Below are 17,569 nucleotides of genomic sequence, written 5' to 3'. Positions count from 1 at the left end.
AACAATCTTAAACTGACTATTGCCAGTCTTTTGGGTTACATTGCATCTGTGTGTGTTAGCTACGTTCTTTTCTGCAAACATTTTTTATCTTTAGAGCTTGATAGAAATTAAACTGGAAGAGATAGAATAAAATGTATTAAGACTTTCTTATTCTATTGTTCTTCCTTAATATATCTGTAAAATTACAAAATCCTCCGATTCATAGTTTACCGTATAGACACTTTGAAGCATTATTACTGCGAAACAGATGCAAATCGGAAACTACGTTATATAAGATTTTGTGACCTATTTGTGGTCTCCTACCATCTCTTAAAATATTAAAACATACACATGTTACACTCTGTATATACATATACCTGCGATAATATCGTACTGATCATAAAAATGATTGCAATTCTTTCAGGTTTCTAGGTACAGGATATTCTTTTATGACAGGTGTCTTGTGCGGATCGAATTTGATTCTCTTTGATATAATTTTATATCCTAAGAATATGATTTCTTTACGTAGAAATGCACATTTTTCAGGTTGGAGTTTCAAGTTCCAACTTCTTAATCTTTGAGAAACCTTTTTTAGGCGTTGATTTTGCTCCTTCAGGCTGACATCGTAAATTACTACATCATCGAGATATACAAAGCAATCTAGCCTTAGCAGACCAATAAACGCAGCGTTTATCATTCTTTGGAATGTTGCGCGTGCATTTTTTAATTCGAAGGGCATCTGTTTGAAGTGGAAATGTCCTTGCGAAGTGGATAATGCTATCTTTTTCCTATCTTTCCTATTCTTTTCTATTTGGTAGTAACCTGATGCTAGATCAAGAGTGGTGAAATGTTGTGCTTCTCCTAGTTGGTCTAGTCTATCAGTGATGTTTGCTAATGGAAAAGAATTTCCTATTGTGACATCGTTTAATTTTCTAAAGTCTACCACGACTTTATACCTAACAATTTCTGTTGCGTCGGCTTTTATAGGGACTACAAGCAGTGGAGCGTTCCATGGGCTCATGCTGTGCTCTGTTACACCTTCCTCTAACAATTTCTTAATGTGTTTATCTATTTCGCGTTTATGTGCTTCTGGTAGTCTATGAAGTTTAATGTTACAGGGAGGCGTGTCCGCTTTTAAGAGTATTTTATGTGTAACTGCTTTAGATATCGTTAATTTATTTTCTGTATAATTAAAGACGTCAAAATATTCTCTACATATTTCTTCGATAGAATCTTTTCCTACGGATCTAAGTGATCCTGTTGCATCTGTTCAATGATTCTGTCCTCGCATTGCATCGGTGATTCGCTCACGGTCGCGGATCGTATGTGTGCCTTGTATTCGTCTGAAATGCTGATTTCCGGGATATTTGATAGAAGTGTGCGAGAACCCGAAAATGTCAGGTTGGGTCGGGACCGGAAACTTTTTCGAGATCGGGACGGGATTCCGAAGGTATCGGGATTCTCGAAAGTATCAGGATTCCCAAAAGTATCGGGATTCCCGAAAGTATTGAGATTCTCGAAAGTATCAGGATTCCCAAAAGTATCGGGATTCCCGAAAGTATCGAGATTCTCGAAAGTGTCGGAATTTTCGAAAGTATTGGGATCATTTTCATTAGTATAAAGTTTCGTCAATTCGTTAGTATAGAACTATAAAGGTTGAAAAATGAAGTGAAAGTAATGCATCGAATACGTAGTAATTATGATATTTTATTTTGAGTTTTCATGTAAAAAAGCCAACTTCTCTACATTTTCAGGTAATAGTCTTGCTCTAGTAGGTGTGACGATATTTCCAGCCGTGGAGAATACTCTTTCGCTTGTTGCTTGGGTAGCAGGGATAGCTATATATCGTCGTGCTGCTTTTCCTAATATGGGAAACCTTTTACGATTCTTTTCCCACCAACTTGTAATGTTGCTCTTTCTCGGTATATTATCTTCTTCGAAATATATTCGGATTTCTTCATCTTTACGTTGAGTAAAGTTATCTTTTTTGCTACTTGTATTTTGCTTTTTATTTCCAAGTTTATTGTGATAAGTGAAGCAAGTTAAACATGTTTGTTCCAGTAATAACATAAACAAAAATACAATAAATTAATTATGTAGTCTTTTCCTTTACAATCGCACGTGCTCGCTTCCTGCGAGTCTGTTCCAATCTACCGCCGCAGGGGGCGCACTTCGCCCTGTCGAACCCACACGTATCAAATAGAAGAGCAAACGCACACATACTCGTACCACATTTATCATACAAAAATCGGAACAACTTTGATTTTAGTTCATCTATAGAATAAAATATTTAAATATGTAAATATTTAAATAAACGTCTTTTAGAATTTCTAAAACTATTGATTTATGTACACTTTTAAAGATGTACCATTATCATTATATTTTGCAGCTGATGTACGCTCATTATTATTAATGTCAGTATCAAACGCAATGTTTTCTTTCAAGCAATTAATTGTTTCATATCTTTCTTTAGGTTGCAAAAGACGATGTTTAAATTGTGGGTCCAGTCACATTGCGTATACCAAGATATTATCTTTTTTAGTATACTCAAAACGTTCCTGAAAATATATTATATTTTACATAACTTTTAGAATTGTTTTAGCAAATAACTTATCTTTAGCTCAATAGTAAAATAATATTACTCGTAATTCAATACATAGATGTTGGCACATTTCATTTATTATTTTGTCTTGCGTTTCATATGTCTAATATATGTTCATTAATCCAGTATGCATTGGAATATTAATTCGGAACATTAATTCGGTCGCATCTTTCAAGGGTCCTAATACAATAAAAGATCAAATTCAATGACCTTTGTAATATAACTCATCCTCTTAACATTATATACACAGAGTTCCATCGAGTGTCCACGTCTTGCAGTGACCGTAAAGGCATCTCATTCGGATTTACTTGTATGTAGCTGCACTTGTAAAAATCTTTCTCTTGTGGATTTTAACCTTGCGAAAAAAGCAACAATGGCTCTGCATTTCATGTTCATAATCGTATATAAGGGAAATTTTCTCATTGGTTTTTTATTGTCAATTGTAGACAGTGAGCGAAACAAGGTATTCGTTTCCATTCTGTACAGGTTTCTATTGCCTTTACAATATTTCGGCCGTTGTCAGTTATAAATATCAATGGTTTATTAACTTCCTGTAATTTCCATATAGTTAAATAGGAAAGCAACGTATTTCTAATATTTTCCGCAGTATGTGATTGTTTTAAATGGCATAGGTTTAACACATAGTGCCATATTTTATAGTCTTTTGTTACGTAATGCAATGTCACCGATAAATAACTATCTACACTTTGTGGACTCCATCTATCAGTTGTGAACGTTAATATAGTGTCTGCCAATTCCATACATGAACATAACAAGAATAAAGAACACAATACAAATAATAAAAAGTAATAATACCTCAAATAAGGAAATCTATTACCTTCTTCAATATCTGCATATATCTTCTTTTCAATTTGCTCTCTCAAATCATCATACATACGTAGTATTATTTATCTCGAAAATGTGGATCAACAATTTTATGGCGTGGCTAGGTAACTTCAAGTAATTGTCGAGAGCCATTATCTTCAACGACACTAAGTGATTGCAAATTCAATGCCATCATGCGAGCAATGGCATTAGTTATTGTTAGAATCGCTTAGAATAAGTGATCTAACCAGGTTCCGGAAAAGGTGCGAGTTAGGGTTTTTAAAGAAAACGAGTACACTTAATCAAATTTGAATCGGCCCTGAAAAGAACTTATCTACGACGTTTATTTGATTTTCCTTGACAAATTCTGAGGCGGGGGCCTCCTAGTTCGTGGCGGGCTTCGCTGCTTTCGGTGGAGTGGGGGCTCTCTGGTTCTTACGACACCGGACAATGATGCTGGCGTCTGGAAAAAAGAAAAGCGCTGCAACCGCACCGGTAAGCGAGAATATGGCTATTGCGCTATACCTAGTCTTCTCGACTCCAGGCTTCGACAACGAGCCTATATGGAGGGGGGAACAATGCCTTGCCGTAACACAAGGTAATGCAGTGGACTGTATTATCGACGTTTCTTCGCTAGGAAGAAGTTGTCGATAGGCGAGTGGATAGAGAGGAGGGGGGCCTCTTCTCTTCGCTTTTGCACCCTATAAAAAGACTCGCTTCATACGAATCCCGATGAAAGCGGGGATTCGCGAGCGGGAGGACACGCTATAGCTAGCAATTGCTAGTCCTGGTGTCTCATGACGGCCAGAGACTCCACGACGCCATTCACCGCACCGTGTGCATCTATTCGTTACACGGGGGTTGCTACTAAACGGGGTGCTAGAGCGTGAGTAACGCAGCGGTGATAGACACGTACGTTAATTCTCTCTGTTGTATTCCGTCGCTCAGAGATCAACCAGGAAGTGGCCTATTTGCTCCTTGACGAAGACGAAAGTCAGAGAATCTGGGCATACCCCGATTTCAAGAGCGCAAATTTCGCTGAATTGTCACCTTGTGGCGAACTAGGTGCTCTGTCGTACGTATAATACGTATTGAATCGAGTAGAGCAACTCACTAGTCGCAGGGGACAGACGGTTAGCTGTAATGCAAGAGTAGGATTTCAAGCGTCTGGAGACCAAACTACTTGAGCTCGTGAAACTGGCTAAGCTGATTATGCTTAACGACCTGTCGAAAGGACTGGCGCAAGGCGCAAGACTACTGCCGAAAAAGGATTGCTGCGGCATCCGCGTGTGTCTCCGCAAAACGCGAAACACGCTAAATTTGCCGCTACGCGGCGCTCGCCAATTACACTGTTCAACAGGGGTCTGATTTTGTAAACGTGAATAAACATTTCTTATAGATTTCGACGTGCTGATTACGAATCTGCAAACCGTTTTTCCCCAGAACGTACAGTTTTTGAGAAAATCAATTTTGAAAAAAATGACAAATTTTCAACTTTGGGATTTTCTTGTGCTTTTACCGTAACAGTTATTTAGTTGCTCTTTGCACGAAATGATTCTGTAGACTCTCCTGAATAAAATAATATAAATAGTTATTAGATTATAAACATCGAAATAGGTTTAAATAACAATTAAAGTGAAAAGGACACCCAAAACGCACCCATTTTTGCTGATATTTTTCACTTTATTTCAAAAAGTAAGGGTCTAGGGGAAAATTTGACTATAGCACGCGATAGAGCAAACATTTCTACTAAGGAAAGCATCAGGCGAATGTCCAAAATTATTTTTGTTTTCAATATAGAAATAAATTAGTTTGGCGAAACGCGCGGCGGCGACAGTGGTACTCAATGACGGCGGCGCGCGCGGAGGACGCCTCGCCTGTCGCCTGCCGTTCAGCGGTCCCTATACGCACACGGCACTCTTATCTTCTGGCAATATTATACTTAATTGACGTATTTATATAAATATATTATTTAATTATTTATAAATTATTGTCTCACAAATGCAAAAACAGTGAAAATTAATATACGTACCTAAAAGCAGTTTCTTCCCGACTGACGTTTGTATAATTGTCCTGATTCTTTTTGTAACTGCCAACAGTAATCTGCTAGCATTGCAGTACTATTTTTGCCGGTATAACGTTTTTCAAGCACACTAATGTCCTGATGAAATCGTTCACCGTGCTCGTCACTTACATCTCCAAGATTTTCAGGAAAGAAGTCCATATGCGAGTGTAGGAAATGCATTTTTAGAGACATATTACATCCCAATTCTCTACAAGCCTGGAGTAATTCTTCGACAATTTTTTCATAATCTGGTGATCGATATGAGCCAAGAAAGTTCTTACAGGTATTTTTGAACGCTGTCCACACTTTTTTTTCTGCAGGTAACATTTTTTCAGTAAATTCTTCATCTATCATTAATGTTCGAATTTGTGGTCCTATAAAAATGCCTTCTTTTATTTTTGCTTCTGACAAAGCTGGGAATTTCAGTTTTAAATATTTGAATGCTGTTCCGTTTTTATCCATACCCTTCACAAAATTTTTCATAATTCCCAGTTTAATATGAAGCGGCGGCAAATAAATATTCTTTTTGTTGACTAAATTAATATTCTGAAAATTTTTTTTTCCGGGACGGAAGCTTTTTCTTGTTGGCCATTTTCTAACGACATAGTGGTCTGACCTTGCTCGACTATCCCAATCGCACAAGAAACAGCAGTATTTTGTGTACCCACTTTGTAAGCCCATTAATATGCCTATAACTTTTAGATCTCCACATATATGCCAATTATACTTTTTGTAATTAATTTTATGTAGAAGTGTTTTAAAAGTATCATATGTTTCTTTTATTTTCGCGCCATATGCAATTGGTACAGAAGGATATAAATTGCCATTGTGCAATAATACTGCCTTTAAACTTGTTTTTGAAGAGTCTATGAAGAGTCTCCATTCTTTAGGTTGATGTACGTAACCTAGTTTGGCATATACAATTTCGACATCAGGACAGTAACATATATTGTTGTGTGTAAGAAAACATTCTTTAAAATCTTCGTTCCTTTTTCGGAAGTAACTAATGGACGTTTCTGGTGTGAGAAGATTCCATTGTTGCAATCTGGAGGCTAAAAGCTCTGCTTTACTTTTTGGTAGATTTAAATCACGTACCAAGTCATTTAAATCCGTTTGATTAATTAAATGAATACGGTTATCCATTAAAAGTTCATGATCGGCTTCATCAGTCGTGTTTTCACCAGAATTCGAAGATGAAATGGCAGTTGTGGCTTCTGGAAGTGTTGAAGGTGCGTTATCTTCTGCAGATATTGGTCGTATAGCCGATGATATAGTCGGATATGAAATTCTTCCTCTGTTTTTAAAAGTGTGTCCACGTATGTCTGTGAGACAGAAATAACAATCTGTGGCATGGTCTGTTGGTTCCATCCAAACCATCGGTGTATCAAAAGGCATGGTTTTTTTCCCCTTTTTTTTATAGACTAATAGTGCTGTAGCGCATCTGGAGCAGATTGCTTGAGGTGCCCATTCTTTATCTTGATCACCAAGTTTGCAATTAAAATACTTTTCGTAAGCTTCCTTGATGGAGTTCGTAATAGTTCTTCGCGTGTTCTTAAAAATTACTTCGCCACACACATAACAAAAGTTATCTGTTATATTTACACACACACGAGACATTGTCACTATGCCTAATTGCACTTAAGTTAACACTACCACTAAATTATAAAATACCTAACACTACAAATGTTCCAAATAAAATCTACACACACCAAATACTAATTGTATAATAATAATAATAATAATAATATATGTCAGAAAAACTACCCGAAAGTACGTTCCTTGTACAAGGTTCTGGGGTAAGTGCCGTGGGGTTTATCACAGTCTTCTTACCAAAAGGCATAGCCTTCCCCACTCCGTGGCCAGATCCTTTAGGAACAATATTCCTATTCTTTAGCAATGCGGTGTCGGCCGCTTGCTTTCTCTAAACACTCGCTCCTCTTCCAAACAGTCACAAAACACTCGATAGCTGAGAGGCCCAACGTAGCCATCAACCATCGGTCGCCAACGGGACTGTTTAGTCTCATGCACCCACAATCAGCCACACGTAGGACTAAGACCCTATCATAAATCCCTCAACGACACGTCCTCGTTTGGCTAACCGTCCCAAACTATCTTAAAAATACGTTGACGCTAACATATAGAATACTATACAATTCACAAGACGCACGTATTCCGATATAAATTCGTGATGACACTCCGGCACGGGCTATTTTCATACTGCGGAAAAATGCTAAGCAAAGGGTAAGGAAAAGTCGTTCAGGATTGCATATCTTATAGATGCTTGGTAATAACGCTAAATTGTCCAGATATCTAATACAAATAGTAAAAAATCTTTATAACATTGTTGGTTTAAGAAAGCATACACATTTAAAAATATTAAAGCCAGTCTAATCTTTGTAAACGTCGTAAGAAAGTAATACACTTTCATATTCTCTTTTCGCTGTAGTAAAAAGTAGATTTAAATACGTACATTAATTGTCAATGTTTTTGCATTTGTGAGACAATAATTTATAAATAATTAAATAATATATTTATATAAATACGTCAATTAAGTATAATATTGCCAGAAGATAAGAGTGCCGTGTGCGTATAGGGACCGCTGAACGGCAGGCGACAGGCGAGGCGTCCTCCGCGCGCGCCGCCGTCATTGAGTACCACTGTCGCCGCCGCGCGTTTCGCCAAACTAATTTATTTCTATATTGAAAACAAAAATAATTTTGGACATTCGCCTGATGCTTTCCTTAGTAGAAATGTTTGCTCTATCGCGTGCTATAGTCAAATTTTCCCCTAGACCCTTACTTTTTGAAATAAAGTGAAAAATATCAGCAAAAATGGGTGCGTTTTGGGTGTCCTTTTCACTTTAATTGTTATTTAAACCTATTTCGATGTTTATAATCTAATAACTATTTATATTATTTTATTCAGGAGAGTCTACAGAATCATTTCGTGCAAAGAGCAACTAAATAACTGTTACGGTAAAAGCACAAGAAAATCCCAAAGTTGAAAATTTGTCATTTTTTTCAAAATTGATTTTCTCAAAAACTGTACGTTCTGGGGAAAAACGGTTTGCAGATTCGTAATCAGCACGTCGAAATCTATAAGAAATGTTTATTCACGTTTACAAAATCGAAAAAAAGTCAAAATTTGTTGAACAGTGTTATCTTTTGTACCTTTCTAATGTGATACGATTCACTCTCTCTCTCTCCTTCAGTCTCCGATGTCCCCACTTGACCTTGGGCCTGGAGTTCAAAACCATTACTCGACAATGCTCTCCTTGTTTGAACTTGAATTGTAACAATTAAAACGAGTCATACGACAATTCACCATGTTTTGTTATTAAGACAACGGAAATCTCAACCGAGGGCGATCTTCAGTCGGTCATGTATGCCAACAGACCACATATCTCGCGGACGAGCCAAATTCCCGTTACATAATCGCTTTTTAAACAGTTATGCTCTTTGCACGCGTACAATCTTTTTCTAAATATGACAACCTCTCTATCGATTCACTGTATTTTTTTACACTTGTGTTTACAGTTGAATGAATGTTTTTCAAATGACGTAATAAGCCACTGGTATTGCCATATTTTGTTTTTAGTACACACGGGCAGTGTGTACATTTTGCTTTTTGTTGACTGACTTTTTCGAATTACTTTTAAACAAAGCGTTTCGTACATTTCTTTCTTTGTGTGACATTTTGCTCACTACTTGCTGCTACAACTTCAGTTTTACTATCGCTAGACATTTTCTTATTTACTTTAAGATTTATAAATTAAATCCTTAACTAAATTACCAGAGATTTTCAATACGTCTGTGCTTTTTGAACTACTCAAGAAAACTGTTTAACAGCGTGGACAATGTGTACGGTTCTAATGAAATCGCTCGTCGCATATGGAGGCCGCTCACAATGCGGTGTTACAATTACAAGAGAGAAGAAAAATGTTCGCACTTGCAGTACGCAGACTATGCTAAACATTGTTACTGGTTGAATGCTCGGGTTGTCTAGTTATTGCTTTTCGGTTGATGTCGTCAGTTGAATCGTCGGTCAGTGTCCTCTGTCGGCAATTGACGGTTACCGGGCCTCTTTTTCCTGGCTGATTACAACTGTCTTCTTCATCTCCTGTCAGATGAGAGGGCAATTGCTCTTCTCTAGTAGCTTTAGTAGCTCTAGTTTTTAATTAGATTCCACTACTGCAACCAATTTTTGTTGCTACTCTCTATCTGTGTACGAAACAGGTGTTTTGGGTCCTTGGCCAGGTTGAAGAGTTGGAACTCACCGAGAATTTTAACTGTTTATTATTCAAGCGCTGATTAGTTCTGGCACTGTCGCGATCTATATCACGAGATGGGCTACGCCTAAGTACGTCGAGCTGCTCAATCTCTTCGGCAATCAATGGTTTTGTGTGGTAGTATCGGAGTATTGGAGGATCTTCAATAACTAGGCAATGTCGAGAGTGGGGCAGGGGGGGGGGGGGGGGGGCTACCGCCACGGGGGAGGAGCAGGGGTGATGTTACCGAGGGGGTAGACATCAGAGGGGAGAGGGGAGAGGAACCCTACTGTGGTCTTCATTCAGGTCTTACTAACAGATGGTAAGTAGGTAATTTTAATAGCAGAACCTTCGATACTGTGAAACTCCTACATTATCCATTTTAATGTAGGTAATTTTAAAAACCAAATCGACGATAATTAGAAACTTCTACAGTATTCACCTTCATTGTGCCTGTTGCGTCCTATCTAGATGGACGGTCATTTAGAGCAGCAGAGATTAATCTTAAGGGTTCTTGTTCTTTTAAAGTGCTAAAGCACACCTTGATTAAACTTATCTTAAAAGTGTATGTGTAAAGAGAGAGAAAGAGGTGAGCTGTTAGACTATGTTTTGGGTTAACAGTTTCATATATTTAGTAATATGCAAATTACATACCAACTCTTCTTTGCTGTCCGTACAGTCTTAATGTTGTCATCTTGTAGGTTTAGCTGATCACTAGTCGTTCGTGATCGTTTCTCGACGCGATTTCCTTACTGCACGCACTTTCCTATCTGAAACTTCGCGGATTCTTTCGATGCGGTCTAAAAAAGCGGATTCGGACCTCGCGGAATGCACTCGGGATATCTTTTAAGACTTACACGGTTTCAGCTAATCGTTAATATAGAGATTGGTTCCCACAACATATATTGTTTATAGAAAAAAAAGGAAACGCGTAAGCATAGATAAAAAATAAACTACTCATTTTAATATAATGTATTACACAAATCTTTTATTTTTTATGTAATACTAATTTTATTGTTTTACCATTTTATAGTATCTATGGAGAAACGGTAAAATAGAGATAGATTCTAACAAACTTGAACACTTTGCATACTTGGTACGTATAATCATTTACATTTCTTTAATTTGAGAGCTTTTACATGATAATCTCTTTTATTTTAATCTTCCAGAAGAAGATGTATTCACAGATTAATTGGCTATATAAATTTGGATTATCTAAGGGTTGTGGATTGAGGCGGAAGATAATGATATTTGGGAGCTTAGAAAGCTATTTGGAATTGATTATTACTATGTCGATTGTGTAAATGTGAATGTAAAAATTATTCAAAATTTAATGTCATATAAAATTAAAGTTTTATGAGATCAATAAAAAAATTATATCCCCCCCCCCCCCCCCCCCCCCCCACTTTATTATGAATAGCTACCTGAAATAAAAAATTTCATATAAATTTTAATATATTCTTAGTAAAATATAGTTGATAATTTGAAACTCTCGATTATCTATTTTGATTGAGCTAATACATATTGCTAATACTATACTGACAAACGTAAATTGTATGTGTCCGATTTTTCAGCTCTTTGCAGCACGGGTCGAAAGCGGGGCTGATGGTCGCTCAGAATCCTCGGAGTTAGGAGTAGAAAAGTCACGGAATCAGTGCGAGGAAGGACAGAAAGTCGTCCAGAGTATGAAGCAAACGACTTACAATTATTAGAGAAACAATTATTTTATTAGTCCGTGTAGTTGGTCTCTGTAGCGCGACTAGACCGACAGATCGGCACGGGAACATTAGTTCGCGGAAATTCGCGGCGCTGCGGAATCGGTTATGCAAACATAGAACGTTCGAGATTAAAATGTTCAGAATATTACAGAGAGCAGTATGTGTATTGTCGCATTTACTACGAATCAATTGATAAAATACAAATATGGAGTGGAAAAGGTAAAGAGTAATAGGTGATTAAGTATATGAAATAAAAATTTAACATTAATTTTTTTACTTAAGTGCTTCCGATATTATATAAATGTATAAATCACAAGTATAAACAAGAACATTTGGAGCACGTGCTAGTAGTTCACAATCAATCGAAATATTTACTGTTATGTATTATATTAGTAATGCATGATATGTCCGTTTTTCGCGTGACATCAGTTTGCTTTAGAAAATTTGCAAAATTTATAAACTGAACAATTAATACAATGCGTATTTTCATAGAATTATGATATCATAAGATTAATACATTTTTCATGATTGAATAAATTATTCAATGTTTCCAGAGAGTAATATATGGAGATATTAACTATACTAAGCTTTATAAGTTTAACCTCGCGAATTCTGGTAAATTCTATTACAAATTCTTCAATCCATATTGGTGAAGAATGTGAACTCATGGATAGGACACCTTCTTGAATTTCTGCACGCTTCTCAATGAGTGCATTCCATATTGGTGTTGGCTGTAGAAGTTGAGTGCCTCACTTGTCATCAAGAATAATTTCCACAGTTGATATGAATCCGACTGGGATTCCAATTTCTAAATATTTATAGAAAGTTGATGTCAGCGGCTACCTTCTCCCCAAGATACGAACAGGACATGGTGGTTTGAAAGTAGAATTAAAACTAGAAGAAATCAATTTTACATATAAGATACATATAAAATACATATAAATTGACAAAAATGCATAAACTGTTATTTAGATTAAGATTAATTCTTCTCATATTTAATTTTCTTTAGAGAGTGCAATGCATCATCGATTGGTTCGTTCATTCGAGTATAACACAGATTCACCATTTTCTTCAGAATATTGAGAACTCAGTTTGATTCAACTGTATGTATAAAAATTTTGTTTTAGTAGACAATTAGCAGTAATTAATACAATTTTCTTTGTACGAAATGTTTCAAATACAATTAACTAACACTTGTGACACAAATTTGTTGACTAAACTGATGCAATTCCCTGTAAGAAATGTTTTTAATCTAGAATGACTTCCCACTATTGCGAATATGCATGCTTTTCCCCTTCAACTTCTATTTCTTCGTCGCTATGAGTCACACAAGTGGTTCGTCACATCAATTTGGGGCATGTATGATCTTACCCGTGTCATGTGAACGGTTCCCTACCGCAACCATTGAATTCAGCTTGTCTTTATCTCTGTCAATTTCTCTTTATCTATCTCTGTAAAAGTACATAAATAAGAATAACCCCACCTACCATCGTTAGGATTCATTAATATGATCTACATCAATTATAATTATATATTTTGCTAAGTTGTATAATAGATGTCTAATATTTCATCGTAATGAAAAAATGTATGTTTAGTTTATACTCTTACAATAACATATGTTTATAAAAATGTTTGACGAATTGTATAAATAAATGTCTGATTCAATATCAGAGCTGATTAGTCGTACATTTGTATTGTGTATACAACCATTGCATAATGCATAAAGAAAATGTATGCATCCTACTAATACTCATGCAATAACTGTTAAATAATTTCCGAAAATGCGTTTGCTTAAATAATTTCTAAGAATGTATTTGTAATATACTACATGATTTAGTCTCTGTGTAATTTGAAAAAACTTCATAAAAGTAAAAAAATTACGCCAAGTAGACGAAAAAGTCGAAGACGAAAAGGGGTACCACAAAAAAATAGAAGACCCCGCAAAAGAACATATCCCCACAAAAAATAGAAGATTACAGTGTAAAAAAGATATGTGAAATCAAAATGAGCTGCAAGTACATATGATATGAATCACAAAAAAAAGAAGATAATAATTACAATATAAAAAAGGATAAGAAATCAAAATGTGTAAATGTGCTTTCCAGCAGCGTGTAACAGCGACAATGTATAACACAATGTAAGATTAGGTGCTTTCCAACTGCGCTTATTAAGATGACACCACTATGCACAGCTAAAATGCTGTGTTCAGCTTGGTGTGGCCAGGCAAGGTATTCTCAGATCATCAATACCATACCTTCTCCCGCAGGTTTTCAGATAATAATTTGTGAATTTAAAACTCTGATAATATGAATAGATTTCCATTATGTTGCATTTTAAAATATTTCTGAGGTCATTTATCGATATCAATACCTTGCCTTTCACAGACGTACAACTAATTCATCAATTTAAATAAAGTTTTAACACATTGCGTACACTTTCATTAGTTTGCGATCAGTTCTGATCTTTACAATCAGACGCGTATGTAATTAGTAAAAATTATGAACATGAATGACTTCGGGCTTGTTGAACATGAATTACGGGAACAATTCATTCGTTTGAATTGCCAGAATGAATATATTGCATGGGAAGAACGTTGCAACGAGTATCTTGAATTATTGGAACAATATTACCGAGTAAAACGCCCTCGATTGTCAATAGCTACTCAACAATTTCTGATTACACGAATTGCACAAATGGAAAGTTTTAAATTATCGAAGCGTATGCGTTTCGTGCATGAAGGTACAGGACATTTAAACAATGGTCTCTTGTGGCGTGAAATAGAAACTGCATTCTAAAATCGTGTTTTAATCGGTGTGGTGGTAAGTTCAAATTATATCGATGCACGTCATTTTTTTCATGATGCGAGGAGCATGGTATTTGAACATGTAACACATGCATTGGTGAAACACACTGCACTCAAAGTAAATACTGTATTTAATGGAGCATCTATAGCCCGTAATAAATGTTAAAGGAAAAGCTTAAATACTAAAAACTGTGAACTATTTCATGCATCGGACCTCGAAGAGTGCTATGAGCGATACACAATTCAATATACCATAACATTGTTGGAAGATTTTGAGGAACGTAATAGTGGATGGGCGTTGTCGCGAATACTAAATCTAATAGTGAATTTAAACACGCTATCAGGCTATTTACTTTTATCAGTGTGGTTATTTTCCGGATAGATGGGAAAAGCTTTTCCTGTATTGAACTGCCGTGAGCTCAAAACAGGACAGTCTGATATTTTCGCCGTATTCGCCCTGCAAGTCGCTCGACAAAGGACAGTCGTCCAGATGGGCGCCAGGTACTTTCGTATCAAATACAGTAAAATTCCTGCATCAAACTGGTGCTCGTTCGAGATTAAAACTTTAGCTGCATGCAGCCACTTGTACTTAAAAACAGGTATTCTACTCTTAGAAGATATTTTTGAAAATTTCCGTGAATGCTGTATTATGAGTTATGGTGTAGATCTTGAATACTGTTACACATTACTAGGTTTTACATGGGATGCTATGTTAAAACATACTGAAGTTAATTTTGAATTGTTCACTGATATTGGTAAGGTTTTGTTTATTGAGTGGGTTATACGTCGTGGTTTGTGTCAATATGCCGGGAGGTATGCATAAGGCAACAACAAGTATATGTCGTTCTATGATCCATTGAATCCATCCTTGTTACCTCGTGCATTTTGATATAAACAATTTATATGGATGGGCAATGTGTCAACCATTACCATATATGGGCCGATAATGTTGAAAATTTTGATATATCTTCGATTGTAAATTATTCACCTGTAGGTTATATTCTTGAAGTTGGTATAGAATATCCACAACATTTTCATGGCGATCATGCTGAGCTACTATTCTGTCCAACACGTGTCAAACCCCCTGGCAAGAAACAGTTACATTATTCATTATTGTAACTTGCAACACTATATACATTATGGTCTTCGTATTGCAAAGATACATCGCAATTCTCTAATTTAATCAATATTCATAAATTCGCGATTGTATAGAACTCTGTTTAAAAAGCGGTTATATAACGGGCATTTGGCTCGTCCGCGAGATTTGTGGTTTGTTGGTATACGTGACCGACCGAAGGTCGCCTTCGGTTGGAGATTCCGTTGTCCCAACAGCAAAACACGGTCAATTGTAGTATGACTCGTTTTTATCGTTAAAATTGAAGTTCAAACAAGGTGAGCATTGTCGAGCAACGGTTTTGAACTCCAGGCCCGATGTCGAGTGGAGACATCGGAGTCTGAAGGAGAGAGAGAGTAAATCGTATCACATTAGAACGATACAAAAGATAATTGGCGAGCGCTGCGTAGCGGCAAAATTAGCGTGTTTCGCGTTTTGCGGAGACACACGCGGCTCTCGCAGCAATCGTCTTTCGGCAGTCAGTCTTGCGCCAGTCAATTCGACAGGTCGTTAAGCGTAATCAGCTTAGCCAGTTTCACGAGCTCAAGTAGTTTGGTCTCCAGACGCTTGAAATCCTACTCTTGCATTACAGCTGACCGTCTGTCCCCTGCGACTAGGGAGTTGCTCTGCTCGATTCAATACGTATTATACGTACGACAGAGCAACTTTTTTTTTTTATGTGGGGGAATGCATTTACGCACCTCCCGGGCGGGTGTGCTATACCCGGGAGAGTGTGGGACTCGCCCTAATACTTTGGGAATACCCACTAAAACCCCACGACCGCCGCTAGTTGTCCCATCAGACGCCGACCACCCCGGAACGCAACTCGCACATCAGGGCCCGACGTTCTGGGACGGGACCGTACAAGAATGAGTCAGCAAACTCCATTCTCTGGGGGCGCTTTAATTAAAACGCCTCCATTGCGCCATTCACCGAGCCTGCACCTAAGGGGATACCCCGGTACAGAGCCCTCAGCCTCGTACCGATTTATGTGGCTTCTGGGCGTCTTCGCCCTTAAGCCCGTCTGGACTGTCAAGGACTTAGTCCGGCGTGTCTATGTGACTCCTGTTCGCCAGTTTAGTCGCTTGTATGTCCCTCTCGATTTTGCTTTTACGAGAAGTGTTGAGCGGGCGAACTCCTTAAAATACTTCCAATTGTTCCGCCTGGTCAGAGTTTTCGCGAATATATCCTCGGCTGTCGGGCGCAGTTGCAACGACATATCAAGCCCATCCAAAAGGCGTTCCCTTTCCTCCTGCCATCTCTAACACCACACTAGGTGATGTTCCGCAGTGTCTTCCACCCCGCAAACAAACCAGCAATCCGGTTCCTGGGCCTTTCCTATTTTATGCCGAAAGGCTGCGAAACAGCCGTGCCCAGCGAGTAGCTGGGTGGAGTGATAATCTAACTCCGCGGAATAGAGAAGCCACTGTCGTATCTCAGGTATAAGGCGGTAAGTCTATCAACCGTGCCGTTCTCTACGCCATTGGGTCTGCCACTCGTCAATAGTGGCCTCTTTCGTCTCCTCTTTCTGCTGTTCCTTCCATGTCGCGAGTGCTACAGGGACCGCTGGCCGGACCGCAGTGCCTCGCGTTTCCCGTGAGTGCCAAATTTTATGGGTGGTTTCGTAGATGCGCACCCTCTCCTTTGCTTTAAGCGATAGGGGCGGTGCCCTCCCCAGTACACAGAGCGCTGCTAAAGACACACTCCTGTATGCGCATGTCGGTCGGCTAAGGCCCATTTTGTGTATACGCGCAAGGCCTTTGTATTGGTCGCGTTCTGGATTGCGTCTGCCCATATTGAAGCCGCGTAAAGTATAATGCTCTCCAGAATGCTGTAGTAGGCCCTACGTACAAACATCTTGGGGCCGTACAGATTCGATAGCAATCTTGACAGACTACCGGTTGTCCTGATAGCCTTGTCAACCGCCTGTCCAATATGGAACTTAAAGTTCCTTCTCGGGTCAAAAAATACCCCCAGGTAGCGTACCTGGTACGCCGGTCGCAAAGAAATATCTCCCAATGGAAGCTCATAGTTCCCCGGAACACGCTTCCTATTCAGGAACGTCCATTCCGTTTTTGGGAGCGCCAGGTGGAGGCCGTGGTCGTTCAACCACTGGTTGATCAACCTGGTTGCCTCACATGCTAAACGTTCCAACTCCCTCCTCCAAAGTCACCGCCTCGACCGTAAGGCCGATGT

At 38.1% G+C, this 17,569-nt stretch overlaps 1 protein-coding gene across 9 annotated transcripts in view; it reads left to right on the top strand.

Annotated features, from left to right (window-relative positions):
• LOC143189077 (uncharacterized) overlaps positions 1-17,569 on the top strand; it is a 407,881-nt gene that overhangs the window by 283,868 nt on the left and 106,444 nt on the right. The window contains exon 10 of one of the 9 annotated variants that reach the window (XM_076374697.1): positions 11,313-11,570. The exons of the other annotated variants lie outside the window; for them this stretch is intronic. Coding sequence (XP_076230812.1) covers positions 11,313-11,450 — 138 coding nt within the window. The 3' untranslated portion in view covers positions 11,451-11,570. Of the gene's footprint in view, positions 1-11,312; positions 11,571-17,569 lie in introns of those variants that run through there. 9 annotated transcript variants of the gene reach the window in all.

This window comes from Calliopsis andreniformis, chromosome 1 (assembly GCF_051401765.1).
Source record: "Calliopsis andreniformis isolate RMS-2024a chromosome 1, iyCalAndr_principal, whole genome shotgun sequence".
Lineage (NCBI taxonomy): Eukaryota > Metazoa > Arthropoda > Insecta > Hymenoptera > Andrenidae > Calliopsis > Calliopsis andreniformis.
This window is presented reverse-complemented; position numbering and strand designations above follow the sequence as displayed.